General features: G+C 52.8%; 6 protein-coding genes across 6 annotated transcripts; 4 read left to right on the top strand and 2 right to left on the bottom strand.

The window, feature by feature from the left end:
- Positions 1-136: 136 nt before the first annotated feature.
- On the bottom strand, positions 137-4,161 carry AB675_9100 (putative cation-transporting ATPase; the record flags this gene model as incomplete). The annotated part of the gene is made up of 4 exons (XM_018149608.1): positions 137-3,103; positions 3,150-3,500; positions 3,552-4,100; positions 4,147-4,161. The coding sequence occupies 4 exons, from the start codon at positions 4,159-4,161 to the stop codon at positions 137-139; spliced, it is 3,882 nt and encodes a 1,293-aa protein (XP_018001645.1).
- A 659-nt stretch (positions 4,162-4,820) lies between these two features.
- Positions 4,821-6,296, top strand: AB675_9099 (putative nucleosome assembly protein; the record flags this gene model as incomplete). Its single annotated transcript, XM_018149605.1, has 6 exons — positions 4,821-4,864; positions 4,946-4,959; positions 5,007-5,072; positions 5,122-5,829; positions 5,874-6,128; positions 6,178-6,296. The coding sequence occupies 6 exons, from the start codon at positions 4,821-4,823 to the stop codon at positions 6,294-6,296; spliced, it is 1,206 nt and encodes a 401-aa protein (XP_018001654.1).
- A 1,001-nt stretch (positions 6,297-7,297) lies between these two features.
- On the top strand, positions 7,298-8,844 carry AB675_9098 (Myosin-2A; the record flags this gene model as incomplete). Its single annotated transcript, XM_018149604.1, has 2 exons — positions 7,298-7,388; positions 7,418-8,844. The coding sequence occupies 2 exons, from the start codon at positions 7,298-7,300 to the stop codon at positions 8,842-8,844; spliced, it is 1,518 nt and encodes a 505-aa protein (XP_018001518.1).
- Positions 8,845-8,897: 53 nt separating this feature from the next.
- AB675_9097 (Myosin-2) lies at positions 8,898-11,966 on the top strand (the record flags this gene model as incomplete). Its single annotated transcript, XM_018149603.1, has 3 exons — positions 8,898-10,464; positions 10,555-11,894; positions 11,946-11,966. 3 exons carry the CDS (start codon positions 8,898-8,900, stop codon positions 11,964-11,966), a joined length of 2,928 nt encoding a protein of 975 aa, XP_018001401.1.
- A 724-nt stretch (positions 11,967-12,690) lies between these two features.
- On the top strand, positions 12,691-13,533 carry AB675_9096 (uncharacterized protein; the record flags this gene model as incomplete). The annotated part of the gene is made up of 1 exon (XM_018149602.1): positions 12,691-13,533. The coding sequence occupies one exon, from the start codon at positions 12,691-12,693 to the stop codon at positions 13,531-13,533; it is 843 nt and encodes a 280-aa protein (XP_018001466.1).
- Positions 13,534-14,645: 1,112 nt separating this feature from the next.
- Positions 14,646-16,150, bottom strand: AB675_9095 (uncharacterized protein; the record flags this gene model as incomplete). The annotated part of the gene is made up of 2 exons (XM_018149601.1): positions 14,646-15,194; positions 15,245-16,150. 2 exons carry the CDS (start codon positions 16,148-16,150, stop codon positions 14,646-14,648), a joined length of 1,455 nt encoding a protein of 484 aa, XP_018001718.1.
- Positions 16,151-16,611: the final 461 nt, after the last annotated feature.

Below are 16,611 nucleotides of genomic sequence, written 5' to 3'. Positions count from 1 at the left end.
AGACGTCTGATGCTTCGTTCACATACTGAGGAGGTCTGGGAATGGTCGTACACCCATCGGTCGAGGAAGCCTCTGAGATTTTGACATCATGTACGAATCACGCTATATACATGCTAGTGTACACCTTCTCTCGCTTCTAATGAGACAGCTCAATGTCCTCCCTAATCTCCTTATACTGTTTCCTCTTCTTGACATGCCCAGGTCTAAATGTTTTGTTGAGCCGCCCGATCGACTTCGCCATCTTGGGAAACACATACTGCTCGGCGAGATACGCCAGCACAAATCCTCCCAGTGCCAACGTTAGCAGGAACATTTCATAATCCAACGCCATTTCAGTCAAGTCCATAAATGACTGAAGCCACTCGGCTGGGTCGAAGAGCATATACAGTGAGATGGAGAGCGCGATGACCAATGTCACGCAGAAGGGACCGTTTGTGTTCATCGATTGGCGGAAGGGAGGGCCAATTGAGAGGACCACTCCGGAAAGGGCGTACTGGTAGCAGGACACCAGGAATAGAGCAGTGTTCTGGGAGTTGTCGACGCTGGACTTTTCTTTGTTGAGCTGTGGTGGGATGTACCAGGATTGCTGTTGCACTGTTTCGAACGCTATTGCCTGGATCAGTATGCAGAGCACAATCTGGCCTAGCAGCGGGACTAGGACTTTCTTGGACACTAAGCTGGCTGTTGGTCGCTTCTTGGCGAGCTCGGGATACGATCCAGTCCAGCCCATGAAGATGGCTATGGGTAAGATGAGGGCGAGATCGATGAAGAGGAACTGGAAGTCGCCCAAATTCGAGGCGGATGCGTACAGGAAGCTGACCGAGGTGAATTGGATGGCTGAATACAAGCTCATGTATTTGAAACAGCAGAAGCTAGTGACAAGAGCTGCGCGTCCCTCCTTGATCAAGATAGGCACACATGAGATGTCGAAGATGTGACTCGTGAATGGCGCAGCAACAGACGCTTCGGCTTCTGAAAGTGAGACACCGACATCAGCTGCCTTCAAAGCACCACAGTCGTTGGCGCCATCGCCACAGAAGCCGCAGGTGTAGTCTATGCTTTGAAGTTTCTCCACGAGCTCGTGCTTTTCATCGGGCGACATTCGCGCGAAGACTTGGCCCTTCACAAGCATACGCTTGAGCACGTCCGAGGAGCCGTAGTCGATAATCCAGCGGAAGGCATCGCCAGTGATTGCTAGGCTGTAGTTGTTGAGACCAAGCGTGTCGTACGGCGCTACGGTGTCGTTTTCTGCTGGTATGTTTGCGGGCAGTAATGTCTCGGCCTCTAGTTGATACATGGGGTTATCAACGCTCTCCCAGTTGAGGACAGCCTTTGGATCGCTCTTGTCGCCTTGTAGGAAATGAGGCACGAAACAGTGCGCGTCTGCTTCCATGAGGTTACATTCGCGAGCGACTGAAATGGCGGTCAAGATGTTGTCTCCCGTACACATTATGTTGCGGATCTTCGCCTCGTTCAGCTCATCGATGACTTCGGTGGTGATGTCCTTGAGCTTATTCTCAAAGACAATGAAGCCCGTCAGCTGTAGTCGTGATTCTGCTTCGGAACGGTCCATACGATCCATCTCCGAAGATGTCAGGCGGGAGATGTATTTGTTTGCACATGCAATGACACGGAAGCCTTTGTGGGTGTAGTAGCTGAGGAAGTCATCGAAATCGGCAGGCATGCTAGATGGTGTGCAGATATCTCTCATGACCTCAGGCGCGCCTTTGCAGAAGATCATTGCACCAGTGTCATCGCCATTTTGCCGAACAATAGCACTTGCTCGGCGAAGATGGGACACGAACTCAAAAGAGCGCAGCACTGCAAGCTCCACTGGTGGTGGATTGTCGTTCTCCTCAGCATCGTCGAGATCGTACTCCATGCCAGGCGGCGGCCGTGCTACAGATGGCGGTATTTGATGGGACCCAGGCTCAATATAGTGGGCGGTCCGGACAGAACCTTCCTCGAAGGTCCATCCTGTGAAGTCGAACATTTTCACATCCAGCGGGTCGCCGATGAGCTCATCATCGACAAGGCGGAGCGAGTGACAAGTGGCCATGGTGTATAGCATATACTTGTTGACCTGGTAGTCGATCATGGGATCACGGTCGTACTTTGAGAATGGCAAGACCGCCTGTGCTTCTTCCAAAATTTCTCCGAAACGTATCGAGGGATGCTGAACTAGGCGCACTCCGAGCACGTCCAAGCCATCCTCGGTCAAAGTACCAGTCTTGTCGAAACATACAACATCAAGCTTGCCCGCAACATTGACTCGCTGGGGACTGATGCAGAAGATTTCCTTCTTGCGGAGTCGAGCTAGGGCGAAGTTCGTGCCAATTGTCAAGGTCGCAGGAAGCGCTGGTGGCACAACAATCGTAATGAGATCCAAGGCCCTGACGATGATGAGATGCCAGGCAAGTCCAAGCTTGACGAAGTTGACGAAAGATGCAATAAATCCAACTGCAGCTATTGCGCCCATCACACCAATATATCTGAACGAATCTCGGTAGAACTTGAAACCGGATGGCTTGGGAAACAGCATTGATCGGACCAAAGCACCCTTGGTTGTGTTGAAACCGGTCCTGACGACCATAGCTAGCGCGACAGCCTCGTCGTCGTCGGTGTCCTGAGGTCGACGAGCCCGTATGATCTTTGTTCCACAAAATAAGAAGAAACGTGCTATGCTTGGATGGATTGAGGTTGCCCCCAAATCAATATAAGCGAGCATTTCGTCGACAAGAGGGACCTTCGAGACCGGTATCGACTCGCCGGTAAGCATGCTTTCGTTGATGATGCAGTCGCCTGCCAGCAAGAGACTATCGCATGGGAGTTGGGTGAGTGAAGGATCCGAGACCTCATAGACGTCGCCCGGAACAAGATCAGCCGATGTAGAAGCCCGCCAAAAGCCATTCCGCAAAATCCTGACATCGCATTCGAAGCGTGAGATTTCTCGCAAGCGCCTCATTGTTGATCTGGTCTCTATGATTGTGGTTGTAATGCTGAAGAGTGAGATGAAGAAGATAGCTGCGGCGTAATAGTAGTACTCGTCCATCGACCACAGGATGAGGCTCGCGACTTGGAATATGTAGAAAGGATGAAACGCCTGACACGATACTCAGCTTTGCACCAAAAGTTGCGGAAGAACTCACCTCGTCCATCAAGAGTTGTGGAATGGTCTTCTCCTTGATCTCGATCATGTTCTTTCCAAAAACCAGGTCCCTTGGCTCGCGTTCTTCGGAGTCGAGACCTGCTCGCATGGCCTTCACGTCTGTCCATTGGGGATCCCACCAGTTGTTGTTCAGAACGAATTTGTCCTCTTGTGGGTGATAAATGAACCGCATGTATCGATGATCGAGGAACCGTAGAATCTTGATCTCGGGATCATCATAGTATCCATTACCGTTGAGCTTTTCCTGGGCAGGAGCGTTGAAGACTGTGGACGTAGGATAACCATACTCCTCGCTCGATACCGCTTGCACCGTGAACTCGCCCCACTGATTCTGCCAACTCTTAGCTTTTCGTCTTGAGTATACTGTGTTGCCATGGCTCACCTCTACCACAACCCAAGAACATCTGCGTAATGGCGAAGGTACACCAATTAACCTGATCTCAAGGCGTGGTGCCCACCTGAACACCAAGTACCCAAGACCAGCAGTAAATACACAAATTGCTAAGTACAACAAATAGCCAAAGGAGCTGGTGGTGAAGCCTGCGATGACCATGGTCAGATCTTCAGCCTCGATGTACATCTTTTGGCTGAAACTGCCACCATCATCGTGCTCCTGTGTGTCGCTTCGGGCAGAACCACGTCGGCGTAGCAGTGGCACGTCCGAAGAGGTACGATTGCGACCAGACGACTTTCGGCGGGAGGCTTGTCCGTCCTGAGCTTCAAGATCAACGCCGTGCCCATTGCTGGTGGTATATTCTTCCCCGTCGTCGCTCGGATCCACAACAGCCTCTTCGTCGCCGGAGAATTCGGGTGTTTCGTCTTCTTGAAAGTAGGTGAAGCTGGCAATGGACCCGGCTCGTTGGCGCGGACGTTGGTAGGCAAAGCCGCTCACGCTCGTGGGCACACTTTCACCAATTGGCCCAGAAAATTGCTGAGGTAGATCAGTACATGCGGAAAGCCAAGAAAGAATGCCCTACCTCATCTGTGGCCATTTCCACTTCGGACACGAAACTTGCACTGCTTTGTGTTACCATCACATCGCACCTGCATGCAGTAGAGGTACTGACTTGCTCATGTTCGAGTCTCGCCGATGCAGCCCCCGCGACGAGCTGCCACGATGCTGCGTCGCGGACGATGGGCGGTTTGGGATATCCATGGCTGGCTGTGGGTCGCCTGTTCTAGGCGACGAGGGCTGAATGTTATCGCATCACGTCTACGAATGGTGGCTCGTCAAGCAATGCAGCTCGCATGCTTTGAGTTACAAGAGTTACAGTACAAGTACCTCCAAAAACTCTCGTCGACGATCACGTACTTTCGGATCGTAGGGTTAGGGCTACGTCTGGAGGGGCAGCACCAGACGGGCAGATGAGGAGGTGTTCCGCCTTCAGTCTATTTTCTTCACCATTGCGCGACTCAACTATCAAACCCCAAGTAAAACTCAATACCTTGCAGCTTATCCAAAAATTTGTCCCCTTGTTCGACTCCCTGCACGACAGGCCGCAGGCTTCAGCATAGTAGCGAGCACCTTCACATCGCCACTCAGATATCAGAAATCTTGGAGTATTTTGCTCAGCAAAAATCCCAACAGCCACTCGTCTCTTTGACACAGTCTTCCCACCAAACTGATCGACCTGATCCTCAACAGTCCACCATGGGCTCCGAGATACCCAAGGGTCGTGCCAATATGACCGCGCCGTACGTTCTCTCACTACACATGAACATCCCAGTCTGCCATACCTAGTCGAAGCGTGTCGCTAACATGATTTCGGATACTAGAACTCCACAGAATAGTATGTGCCATGACTCTGCGCAATACCTCGTACTCACAAGTCTCCAGCACCCGCCAACAACGCGCCAATCTCCTCACATGCACAGGCTCCTGGCGTAGGCAGCATTGCGGAAGGTACGAGCCTCCCAGTCGTCGCCGTCGCAGCCACTGATAATTCCAACAGAGGATCTTGACCGCGCGGCCGCAGCCAGCATCTTCGCTCAGAACCCCGCCTTGGTGTCCATGATGCAGTCGAAGCTCAGCTCTCTGGTTGGCAAATCGTCAGGCTACGTCGAATCTCTGCCTGCACCGGTCCGCAAACGTGTCACGGGTCTGAAAGGGATCCAGAAAGACCACTCGAAACTAGAGGCCGAGTTTCAGGAAGAAGTGCTCCAACTCGAGAAGAAATACTTCGCCAAATTCACACCTCTCTACGAGAAGCGCGCAAAGATCGTCAACGGCCAGACCGAGCCCACCGAGGCCGAGGTGGAGGCAGGAAAGAGTGAAGACGATGACGACGATGTCAAGGATGAAGACGTGAAGGAGGAGACCACCACCGAGGTTGCGTCTGGTATCCCCGAGTTCTGGTTGTCCGCTATGAAGAACCAGATTTCTTTGGCAGAGCTTATCACCGACCGCGACGAAGAGGCACTCCGCAGCCTCACCGATATCCGCATGGAATACCTGGACCGCCCTGGCTTCCGGCTGATCTTCGAATTCTCCTCCAACGACTTCTTCTCCAACACTACCATCACAAAGACGTACTTCTATAGAGAGGAGAACGGCTACGGCGGAGACTTTATTTACGACCATGCCGAGGGTGACAAGATTGAGTGGAAGGCTGGCAAGGACCTTACAGTCCGGGTCGAGAGCAAGAAGCAGCGAAACAAGAGTAAGTTTGACGCTATCGTGACTCGACATCACTGACGATAGTAGACACCAAGCAAACTCGTGTGGTGAAGAAAACGGTTCCAACCGAGTCCTTCTTCAACTTCTTCAGTCCTCCGGCTGCTCCCGATGATGACGATGACGAAGTCGATGCCTCCACAGACATTGAGGAGCGTCTGGAGCTCGACTATCAGCTTGGCGAAGACATTAAGGAGAAATTGATTCCTCGTGCCATTGACTGGTTTACGGGAGAGGCTTTGCAATTTGAAGAGTACGAGGAGGGCGATGATGCCGAGTTTGATGGTAAGTGAGGTTCTGCCGATGTCCCAGCCACTACTAATCGATGATATAGAAGAGGATGATGAGGACGACGAGGATGAGGAGGCTGATGACTCTGATGAAGACGACGATGACGAGGCAGGCGGACAGCCAAAAAGCCAACAGAACTCGTCAGAGTGCAAAAACCAGTGAAGGCTCCGTGCTTCATTGACTTGAGTGTGGTATCATCAGGGCCAGCTCTCGAGTCATCGCGGGAAACAAATCCTCGACCAACGAGTTTCCGTGGGCACCTGAACAGGTATCTCAAGGATCAGGGCGCGGTGCAGTCGCGTTGATCGCCGGTTGCATATCAATCTTGCTATATGCGGTGTCATCAGGTGGCAGTTCCGGTTCATAGGCGTCTCATGAGTGGCACAGTCTCTAATTGCCCGTTTGTATGCACAGCATAGTTGAAGCGCATCCGTCAAAGACCATGCACCCCAATGCTCGTGCAGCAGCAACGACACGCCCTGAACGCACTACACAAGTGATTGGCTGTATTGTCTTTGCAATACGAGGGACCTGCCAGTGGCGCTTCGTACGCCGAGAAAGCCAGTAATAATAGTCAGGAATACTTCTGAAGTGCTCTGGCCTCCTTGTCCGCACCGTACTTGCGTAGTTCCCAAGATTGGGACCTCGGCGGTTCACATGGGAAATTCTTGTTAAACGCGTTGAGAGTTCAAGGCAGGGGCCTGGAGTCTGCAGTTTCAGGGGTTCTGTTAGGCTTGGGTTAAGTAGACTCCGCTACACGCTAAACCGCGTTGAGGCTCGTGCCAGCAATGGCAACGGCGCGTTCTCCTTGAAGCGGGAGCAGCCTCCAAGATTCAGATACAGCAATTAATTCTGGTCTGATCTGTTCAGCACCAGCATGCAACCACCATCACTCATTGATTCCTGACTGACCGCCGGAGCGTCGTCACTTCGTGCCTATCTGCTGGTCACTGTCTGGCTACTTGCGTGCTGGTCTGCTACTTTCAACTCCTGTCTTAATACAACTTTCTTACAGTAATTGCGGCGCCTTCGCCTAATCTTCACCACGACTTCCTATCTGTATCCCATACAGAGCTAATCGTCTTCCATTGAGCCTGTCTGGGATATACATGGCTGCTTTTCTGGACCAGTATCGATAGCCCACGATCCCCTCTACACCAAGCATGGCCTCCTGGGACGTCGGGACCCGTGCGTGGTTCCCGAATCCAGCAGATGGCTTCATACCAGGAGAGCTCGTTGAGCGGAAGAAGCTAGGTGATGGCAAGATCGGTCTCAACTTCCAGCTGCTGATGACTCGACATCGACCGTGGAGACCACCGAGGAGGCCCTCCGAGATACTCACAATCCCAATCTTCCGCCGCTGATGAACCCACCCATGTTCGAGGCGGCGGAGGACTTGACGAATCTGTCCCATCTCAACGAGCCAGCCATCCTACAAGCTATCAAGCTTCGATATGCACAGAAAGAGATCTACACATACTCCGGCATCGTGCTGATAGCCACCAACCCCTTTGCGCGGGTCGACTCCCTCTACGTTCCCCAGATGGTCCAAGTTTACACTGGAAAGCAAAGAAATTCGCAGGCACCTCATTTGTTTGCCATTGCGGAAGAGGCGTATACCGACATGTTGAGGGACACAAGAAATCAGACAGTGGTTGTGTCAGGCGAGTCAGGTGCTGGAAAGACTGTGAGCGCCAAGTACATCATGCGATACTTCGCTACCCGAGGCACGCCTGGTCAGTCTTTGAAAGGGTCAAAATCAAGAGCAGACGCCATCAGTGAGACCGAAGAACAGATTCTCGCGACCAACCCGGTGATGGAAGCCTTTGGCAACGCCAAAACCACGAGAAACGACAACTCGTCTCGATTTGGAAAGTATATCGAGATCATGTTCGATAAGCAGACAGACATCATTGGCGCCCGAATACGCACGTACCTTCTCGAGCGGTCAAGATTGGTGTTCCAACCATTGAAGGAGCGAAATTACCATATCTTCTACCAGCTAGTGGCAGGCGCGACGGAACGGGAGCGGCAGGAACTGTCCCTGTTGCCAGTAGATCAGTTCGAGTATCTCAATCAAGGTGGCGATCCACGAATAGACGGCGTTGACGATGCTGCCGAGTTCAACATTACGAAGAAGGCATTCACAACAATCAATGTGTCGGAAAGTACGCAACGGGAGATTTTCAAGCTTTTGGCTGCATTACTGCACCTAGGCAATGTCAAGATTACAGCTACTCGGACAGACTCGTCACTATCGGCGACTGAGCCGTCTCTGGAAAAGGCCTGTGCCATCTTGGGCCTGAACGCTGCAGATTTTGCGAAATGGATCATCAAAAAGCAGCTCGTGACAAGAGGAGAAAAGATCATGTCGAATCTCACCCAACAGCAGGCCACTGTGGTGCGAGACTCCGTTGCCAAATTCATCTATTCCAGCCTTTTCGACTGGCTCGTTGAGATCATCAACCGTGGACTCGCGACCGACGCGGTGTTGCAACAATTGCATACCTTTATTGGTGTGCTCGATATCTACGGCTTCGAGCACTTTGCTAAGAACTCGTTCGAGCAGTTCTGTATCAACTACGCCAATGAGAAACTGCAGCAGGAATTTAACCAGCACGTCTTCAAGCTCGAGCAAGAAGAGTACATCCGAGAAGAGATCGACTGGACATTCATCGATTTCTCTGACAATCAGCCTGCATCGATCTGATAGAAGGCAAACTTGGCATCTTGTCACTCCTTGACGAAGAGTCCAGGCTACCCATGGGCTCGGACGATCAATTCGTCACGAAGCTGCACCACAACTTCGCTGGCGACAAGTCGAAATTCTACAAGAAGCCCCGCTTCGGGAAATCTGCATTCACCGTGTGTCATTACGCTTTAGACGTGGCATATGAATCTGATGGCTTTATCGAAAAGAACCGCGACACGGTGCCCGACGAACAGATGGAAGTCCTCAAGAAGTCGTCGAATCCCTTCCTGGTCACGGTCATAGACACCGCCACGGCTGTTCGTGACAAGGAAACAGCAGCTTCTGTGACAAAGACCATTGCCAGCGCACCAGGTCGACGGGTTGGTGTTGCTGTCAACCGAAAGCCAACCCTCGGCGGTATTTTCAAGAGCTCACTTATAGAGCTGATGCAAACCATCAACTCCACTGACGCCCATTACATTCGCTGCATCAAGCCGAACGAGGCAAAAGCGTCATGGAAGTTCGAAGGTCCTATGGTGCTTAGCCAGTTGCGTGCTTGTGGTGTGCTCGAGACCGTCCGCATTAGTACTGCCGGCTACCCAACACGATGGACGTACGAGGAGTTTGCGATGAGATATTACATGCTCTGTCATTCCTCGCAATGGACACACAATATCCAACAGATGGGTCAGAATATCCTGAAGAAGGCCTTGGGCGATGTGACCAAAGAGAAGTCCGACAAGTATCAGCTTGGTCTGACGAAAATCTTCTTCCGCGCTGGTATGCTGGCATTTCTCGAGAATCTGCGATCCGCTCGCCTTAAAGAATGTGCCATCATGATCCAGAAGAATCTCCGAGCCAAATACTATCGACGAAAGTTTCTCGAGATCCGAGAATCAATCATCTTGGCTCAGGCCGCTACTCGTGCCTTCATCGCCCGCAAGCAAGCTGAAAGCATAAGGCAGATCAAAGCTGCCACGACCATTCAGCGCGTGTGGCGGGGCTCGAAGGAACGCAAGAACTATAATGCAGTCCGCAACAACTTCATTCTATTTGGGTCTGTGGCGAAAGGTTACTTGCTGCGGAAGAACATCATGGAAACACGCTACAGAAATGCGGCAACAACAATCCAGAGAGCTTGGCGGTCACACCGCTCACTCAAAGCTTTCCGACAGCATCGGAGGAAGGTTGTCATCATCCAAAGTCTTCAGCGTGGAAGAGTGGCTCGTCGCGAGTACAAGACCTTGCGAACAGAGGCCCGAGATCTTAAACAAATCTCCTACAAACTGGAGAACAAGGTTGTGGAACTTACGCAGTCACTGGGCGTGGTCAAGCGGGAAAACAAGAATCTGGTTTCACAACTCGAGAATTACGACAGCCAGCTAAAGTCGATGCGTACCAGGTCGAATGCTCTAGAGGCCAGATCTCGGGAGCTGCAAAGCGAAGCCAATCAAGCTGGTATCGTGGCTGCCAAATTAGCAGCCCTGGAAGAAGAGCATGCTAAACTGCAGTCTAGCAACGATGAGCAGCTCGGGAATGCCAAGCGACTCCAGGAAGAACAGAAGAGACTCCTTGATTCACTCAATAGTGCCAACTCCGAGCTTGAAAAAGTCCGAAAAGCCAACACTCTTCACGAAAGTGACAAGACCACACTTCGTCAACAAATCAACGACCTTCAGGATCAGCTCGAAATGGCCAAGCGTGCACCTCCACCGCCGGTCAATGGAGAGCTCGTCAATGGCAACGGTGCTCAGCCTACAGCTAATGGACTGATCAACCTCGTGTCGTCGAAGAAGCCTCTGAAGAGACGCAGTGCAGGTGCGGCCGAGCGCATTGAGGGCGACCGCTATAGTGGTGCCTACAATGCCAGGCCGATGTCGATGGCGCTTGATGCTCACACCAAGACCCTCTCGGGTTCTACTTTCAATCCGATGGACAGCCCTGAGATGGAGCTAGAGAATTTACTTGCTCAGGAGGATGAGCTTAATGATGAGGTGACTATGGGCCTTATTAGAGGTATCAAGATCCCACAACCCGGCGCCACTCCCGCACCCACCGACAAAGAGGTGCTGTTCCCTTCATACCTGATCAACCTTGTCACTTCAGAAATGTGGAACAATGGCTTCGTAAAGGAGTCCGAACGATTCCTGGCCAACGTGATGCAGTCGATTCAACAAGAAGTCATGCAGCACGAAGGCGACGAAGCTGTCAATCCGGGTGCCTTCTGGCTGTCCAACGTACATGAGATGCTGTCATTCGTCTTCCTTGCCGAAGATTGGTATGAGGCCCAGAAGACTGACAATTACGAGTACGATCGACTGCTAGAAATTGTGAAGCACGACCTGGAAAGTCTCGAGTTCAACATCTACCACACGTGGATGAAGGTGCTCAAGAAGAAGCTTCACAAGATGATAGTACCTGCCATCATCGAGTCGCAGTCCCTTCCAGGCTTCGTCACCAATGAGAGCAACCGCTTCCTAGGGAAGCTGCTCCCTTCGAACAACACACCAGCTTTCAGCATGGACCAGCTCCTCAGCTTGCTCAACAATGTTTTCAAGGCCATGAAAGCATATTATCTGGAAGACTCAATCATCACGCAAACTGTCACGGAACTTCTGAGGTTGGTTGGCGTGACCGCTTTCAACGATCTCCTGATGCGACGCAACTTCCTCTCGTGGAAGCGAGGCCTTCAGATAAATTACAACATCACCAGGATAGAAGAATGGTGCAAGAGTCACGATATGCCCGAAGGCACACTGCAGCTTGAACATCTGATGCAAGCCACGAAACTGTTACAGCTCAAAAAGGCGACGCTGAACGACATTGAGATCATCCAAGATATCTGCTGGATGCTTTCACCCAACCAAATCCAGAAGCTCCTGAACCAATACCTTGTTGCCGACTACGAGCAACCCATAAACGGCGAGATCATGAAAGCTGTGGCATCTCGTGTGACCGAAAAGAGCGATGTGCTACTCCTCGCTCCTGTTGATATGGAAGACAGCGGCCCCTACGAAATTGCTGAGCCGAGAGTCATCACGGCTCTCTTGAGACATATACGCCATCATGTAAGTTAAATACACCATTCCAAGTGAGAAATGATGCTAATAACGATCCAGGGCTACAAACACCACGCTTGAAACGACTCGCTGAGATTGTGTCGGCGCAAGCCATCGCACAGCAAGAAGGCGGCATGAATGACGGCGCCATAAGTGATGGCGAAGCTGTATGAAAAGTAAATCTGGGCCGTTCGCCAATGTGTACATTCGAGCAACGCTGCGAAGCGATACAAGTTGTGGGAAAGACCTATTTTGGCATAGCCATAGGAGTTCAGATCGGGCGAGCAGGCACTTCTGGTCGTGCCTGACATTGTTTCTGTCGATGTGTTGAGACCATATGCTGAGCTAACAGATTTGGTGCTTATGCAGGTGTGGAAGGTGCGAGTGTATCCAGGTACAGTAGATAGTTGGAAGGAGCAACCAAGCAAGAGTCTTGACCCCGTCTTTCGTGCTTGTGCGCCATTACACTTCATGGACTGATAATCCTCAACAGGCCAGGCGCCCGCAACGAAGTACGCATTCGTCGTGAGACCTGAGCAGGATTGTCAGGCCAGGTTTTCTTCCCTCTTGCGAGCACTTCGCATCCGAATACGCTTTCAGGTATGGACGACCGCTACCTCGTTTGACCGCCTTCGTCACACTCGGCCGATATTGACCCAGCGACACCGTTACTTGAAAGTAAGTCATATTGAGCATGTACACACCATGGACGCCATTACGACTACGTCGAAGACCCTTCCGAGACCCATGTGACAATAGTCCTCACTTACTAAGCTAACAATCTGCCTCAGGACGAGCTACAACGATGCAGCCCGTTCCGATCGACCTCCCACCATTGTCCCCAGGTCTTCGTGTCGCACACATCGACGACATCCCTCGCATGGCCAAAATCTGCGTGGCAGGCTTCTACACGCCTCCACACCCTGACAACGGCAGCAGCTCCCACACCGAATTCTTTGGCTGGAGCCGACCCTACTACGCAGAGTATCCCGAGAATACATATGCGGACTATGCTGATGCAATGCGACGTTATATTGCCGATGCGGGATGTGTGGTTTTGGTGGCAGAGGACCTGTATCTCGGACCGATTGAAGAGCGAGCTTGCGTTGACGACGCGATCCTTGATCCTACAGGCATGATCAGGGAGAAGGATCCAGGAGAGCAGGTGGTTGTTGGCGTGGCGGGTTGGCTGGTGGAGGGTCCGGGCGTCGCGAGCTGGGCATCGGGCCAGGTTTCGGCGTGGGGAAGGAAGAAGGAGGAAGGCGAGCATCAGAAGGGAGAGCGTGAGGAGGCGCCCTCCACTACAGTGGTGTTGAGTCGAGACAAAGATCAATATCGAACGAAGCTCTGGCAAGAGCAATGCGCAGCTCCAGTAGCGGAGTACCTGCAGGGCAAGCAGGAATTGCGCTTCCTGGCTATGCACCCAGCGTACCAGAGACTAGGCAGAGGGAGCGCACTGGTGGCCTGGGGAACGGAATTGGCCAGTGCTCGTGGGAAAAGTCAGGGTGTGGTCTCGGGCAGGAGGGGCGAGAAGGTGTATCTCAAGCACGGCTTCAAGTTGGTGAGGTCCCTGACTGTAGCTGACGAGAGAGGAGAGGAGTCGGTCACGTTGAGCGTAGCTTTGCTGGAGTTTGTACCGGGTCGATAGGTGGGTATAGCACGGCTAGGCTAGGTGCGTGGTGTCGGAGATTTCAGGAGGAATTCAATGCGCTCAGCTTGAGATCGGCACGCTTGAGATCGGCACGAAGGCCTCCCTTGACAGTCGCTGCCCTGACTTGGTGCCTGCTATTGTGTTCTCCATTCCCACTCGTGGCAGCATGAGCAGCCCTCCCAATGACTCAGCAGCAGGCCATGTCCAGGTATTGTGGTCCGGCCGTCGCTTCTCTTGCCTGCTGGGGACAAAGGCCCCCACCAACCCAACCCAGCCTCGTAGAATCTGGTTCCGCACCTCACTTTCATGTTCAACTGCCTCTTATGGCTTTTCAATCACCTCTTATCGCTTAGCGTGAAAGGCTGGTGGTTGAAGGGTCAACTCAACTCACTTCTGCAAGCACTTGGGCCCAGCTAGCGACGTCGCACTGATTCAGAGCTTCTATCCCAATCTCTTCTTCTTGACATAGGCTTTGTTACTCTGGCTCTAAGTACCTGTTTGGAGGACATTATGAGGGTTGTGGTTGAGTCAAGCAGAGGTCCCGCCAGTGAGCTGACTCCTAGACTCTGTGTGCTTGCTTTCTGCTGCGGGTTGGCTGGTGTCCTTCCTCCTTGGTCGCTGCTTTGTGCTCGTTCCAATCCATCATGTCCAGATCTTTCGTGCTTTGTGCCCATCTCCCCGATGACTTTCGCAATTGTAAATCACCAGTCCTTCGATATGAATGATGATAAGGCCATCTGTAGCTGCGGGGAGCCGCCTGAGTTGGTTTGCTGGCTCGTGAGGAAGCGCGGTTTTGGGCGCGAGATTAGTACAAGGTGCGGTGTAGGGTGCTTGTGAGATCGCTCGTCTGCATCAGAAGTCATGTTGAGGCTCACGTAGGTGTGGTCGCTACCGCTGTGGAGTGGTCTCTGTCGAGTGAAACTGGGCTTTGGGGGAACTGCTCGACGATGTGTACGGCTGCAGAGATAGACGTCCTTGTGGTGGCGATCCGTGGTGGCAGATCACGGTTATTGAGCTGGTCGAATATTGGCAGCCAACGCCGCAAGCGCTATCAGTGCTTGCTCCCTCGCCTCGTCAAAACCGTCTCATCTTGACCTCATTGATAGCTCTCAAGCCAAGCCAGCGAATAAGTCATCTATCGCGTTGCGCTTCTTCCCTTTCTTCTTCTGCTTCTTCTTGATGGTCTGCTTTCCTGAGCTCCCAGCGTCCCACTGTGCTCGCCGTGTCGTAGTCGATTGCTGCGAGATCCCTTTCTTTGATTGACTCGCCAACACAGCGCTCCTTCCCATCCTCACTGCATCCGCTTCACCCGCAGCCGTTGGCTCCGAATCAGTGTCTTCTTGCTGCTCGTCGTCTGTGCTTGCGACGTCCTGGGCTTCAGCGTCTGGCCGGTCTGGACCTGGAGGCGCTAGTGGCGGCACTCGCACGGCGTGTTCTGTGATTGAACGTGGCGGCGACGAGAAGCCGTCGAAAGATTCGTCCAGCACCTCGTCTTCCGATACTGGTGTTGTTGCCTCCTCATCAAATTCGTCACCTAGTTCAGGCTGTGTATCATGCCCAGCCGCCATCGCCATCGGCGTTGCTGTAGTAGTCGCTCGTTGCACGACCTGACCCAGATCCTCTCCGGCAGAATCAACGAGCATACTGTCCGAGCCCATCTTCGTCGTTCGCGGCATCGCTCGATACTCCCGCTTTCGCCTTCCCGCACATGCCGACCTGCCACCTCGCCCTCATCCTTTTCCTCCAGACCCACCTCTCCTTCCACACACGCCCCAACGAAGCCAGCCACATCCGCAACGACGCCCACCAAAACCAAACCCAATCCCGCGAACTGCTGATCGACAACCAGCGTCGTGAACGCAGCCCATGCCTTCGGCACCAGAACCTCCCGCAACCACTTCTCGAGAACATCCTTCTCGTGCAGAAGCTTCGTCTCCTCCTCGAGGCGTAGCCGTGCTTGCTGTGCTTGCCTCACCACCGCTGTCCCTGCCATCCCTGCCGCGGTACCCTCCTCGCCCATCCTCGACTGCCAAAGCTTCGCCTCAACCCCCACCAACTCCCCAACCCTCCTTCTCAACATCGCCAACCATCGCCACCAGCTCTGCCCGCGATGCTGGTTGCGGTTCCGTACGAACAACGTCTGCAGAAGCGTCGCCGTGGCGTGGAGATGCTGAAGACGCTTTGCTGAGATCTCGGTGCTGTTGATGGGCGTGAAGGACGAGCTGGCTGATTTCCGCGAGACGGACGCTTGGGCGGTGATGACGTTATTGGTGGCCGTGGCAACTGAGGCGGGGAGTGGAGGTAAGGGTTGAGACCTGCGCGGTGGATGTGGGCGGAGTGCGACGCGTTTGGTGCCGGTGGAGGTGGTCGGCTTGCTGGCCGCAGCGCTGACATGCGCGCGAGTCGAAACAGTGTTACCTGGCTCTGCCATGCCCGTCCTGGGTTCATTCGTACGCTTCGTTATATGTCCGTCCCTTCGATGCATGGTCCGTTGTGGTGTTGGTGCCGGTTTGCTGGACGTAGTAGTAGATTCTTTATTGCTAGCGGCGGACTTGCCGACGGCCTGTCTTCGTCTCATTCCACCTGGTTGCTCCTCGCGCTTACGTTTAGACATTTCGCATATATCCGACTGGGTGCATATGTCTTGACAAAATACTCTCAAGAACTTCGTAGGTAACGACCATGGCCGCGGCGGCCCAGAGTTGGAGAAGCCTCAGATTTTAAGGGCTGAAGAAACACGAGCACCTGAGCTACCGATCTTTGAGCTTCATTGTTCAGTGGCACATCGCCAAACGCCCAGCGCTGAGGTGGTAGCTTTCATGGCTCATCATACGATGTTTGCGGGCCGAGACGACCCTGTGGCGCCACCCATGTGTCAGCGCTTGGACCAACACCACTCTAATTTGACATCGATACTTGAATTCACATCGTGACTCATGGGTGCTTTGAGGAAAGATGCACGAGAAGCACGAGGAACATGAGTGTGGTCAAATCTTGAACTTCTATCTAGAGTACAAGCATGTCCATATTCTATTTTCTTCGGGGTATCATCGAGTGATTTACACGCCGAAATGT

The sequence above is a fragment of the Cyphellophora attinorum genome (assembly GCF_001299255.1).
Source record: "Cyphellophora attinorum strain CBS 131958 chromosome Unknown Contig9, whole genome shotgun sequence".
Lineage (NCBI taxonomy): Eukaryota > Fungi > Ascomycota > Eurotiomycetes > Chaetothyriales > Cyphellophoraceae > Cyphellophora > Cyphellophora attinorum.
Note: the sequence above shows the minus strand (reverse complement) of the source record. Positions and strands in the feature narration are given on the sequence as shown.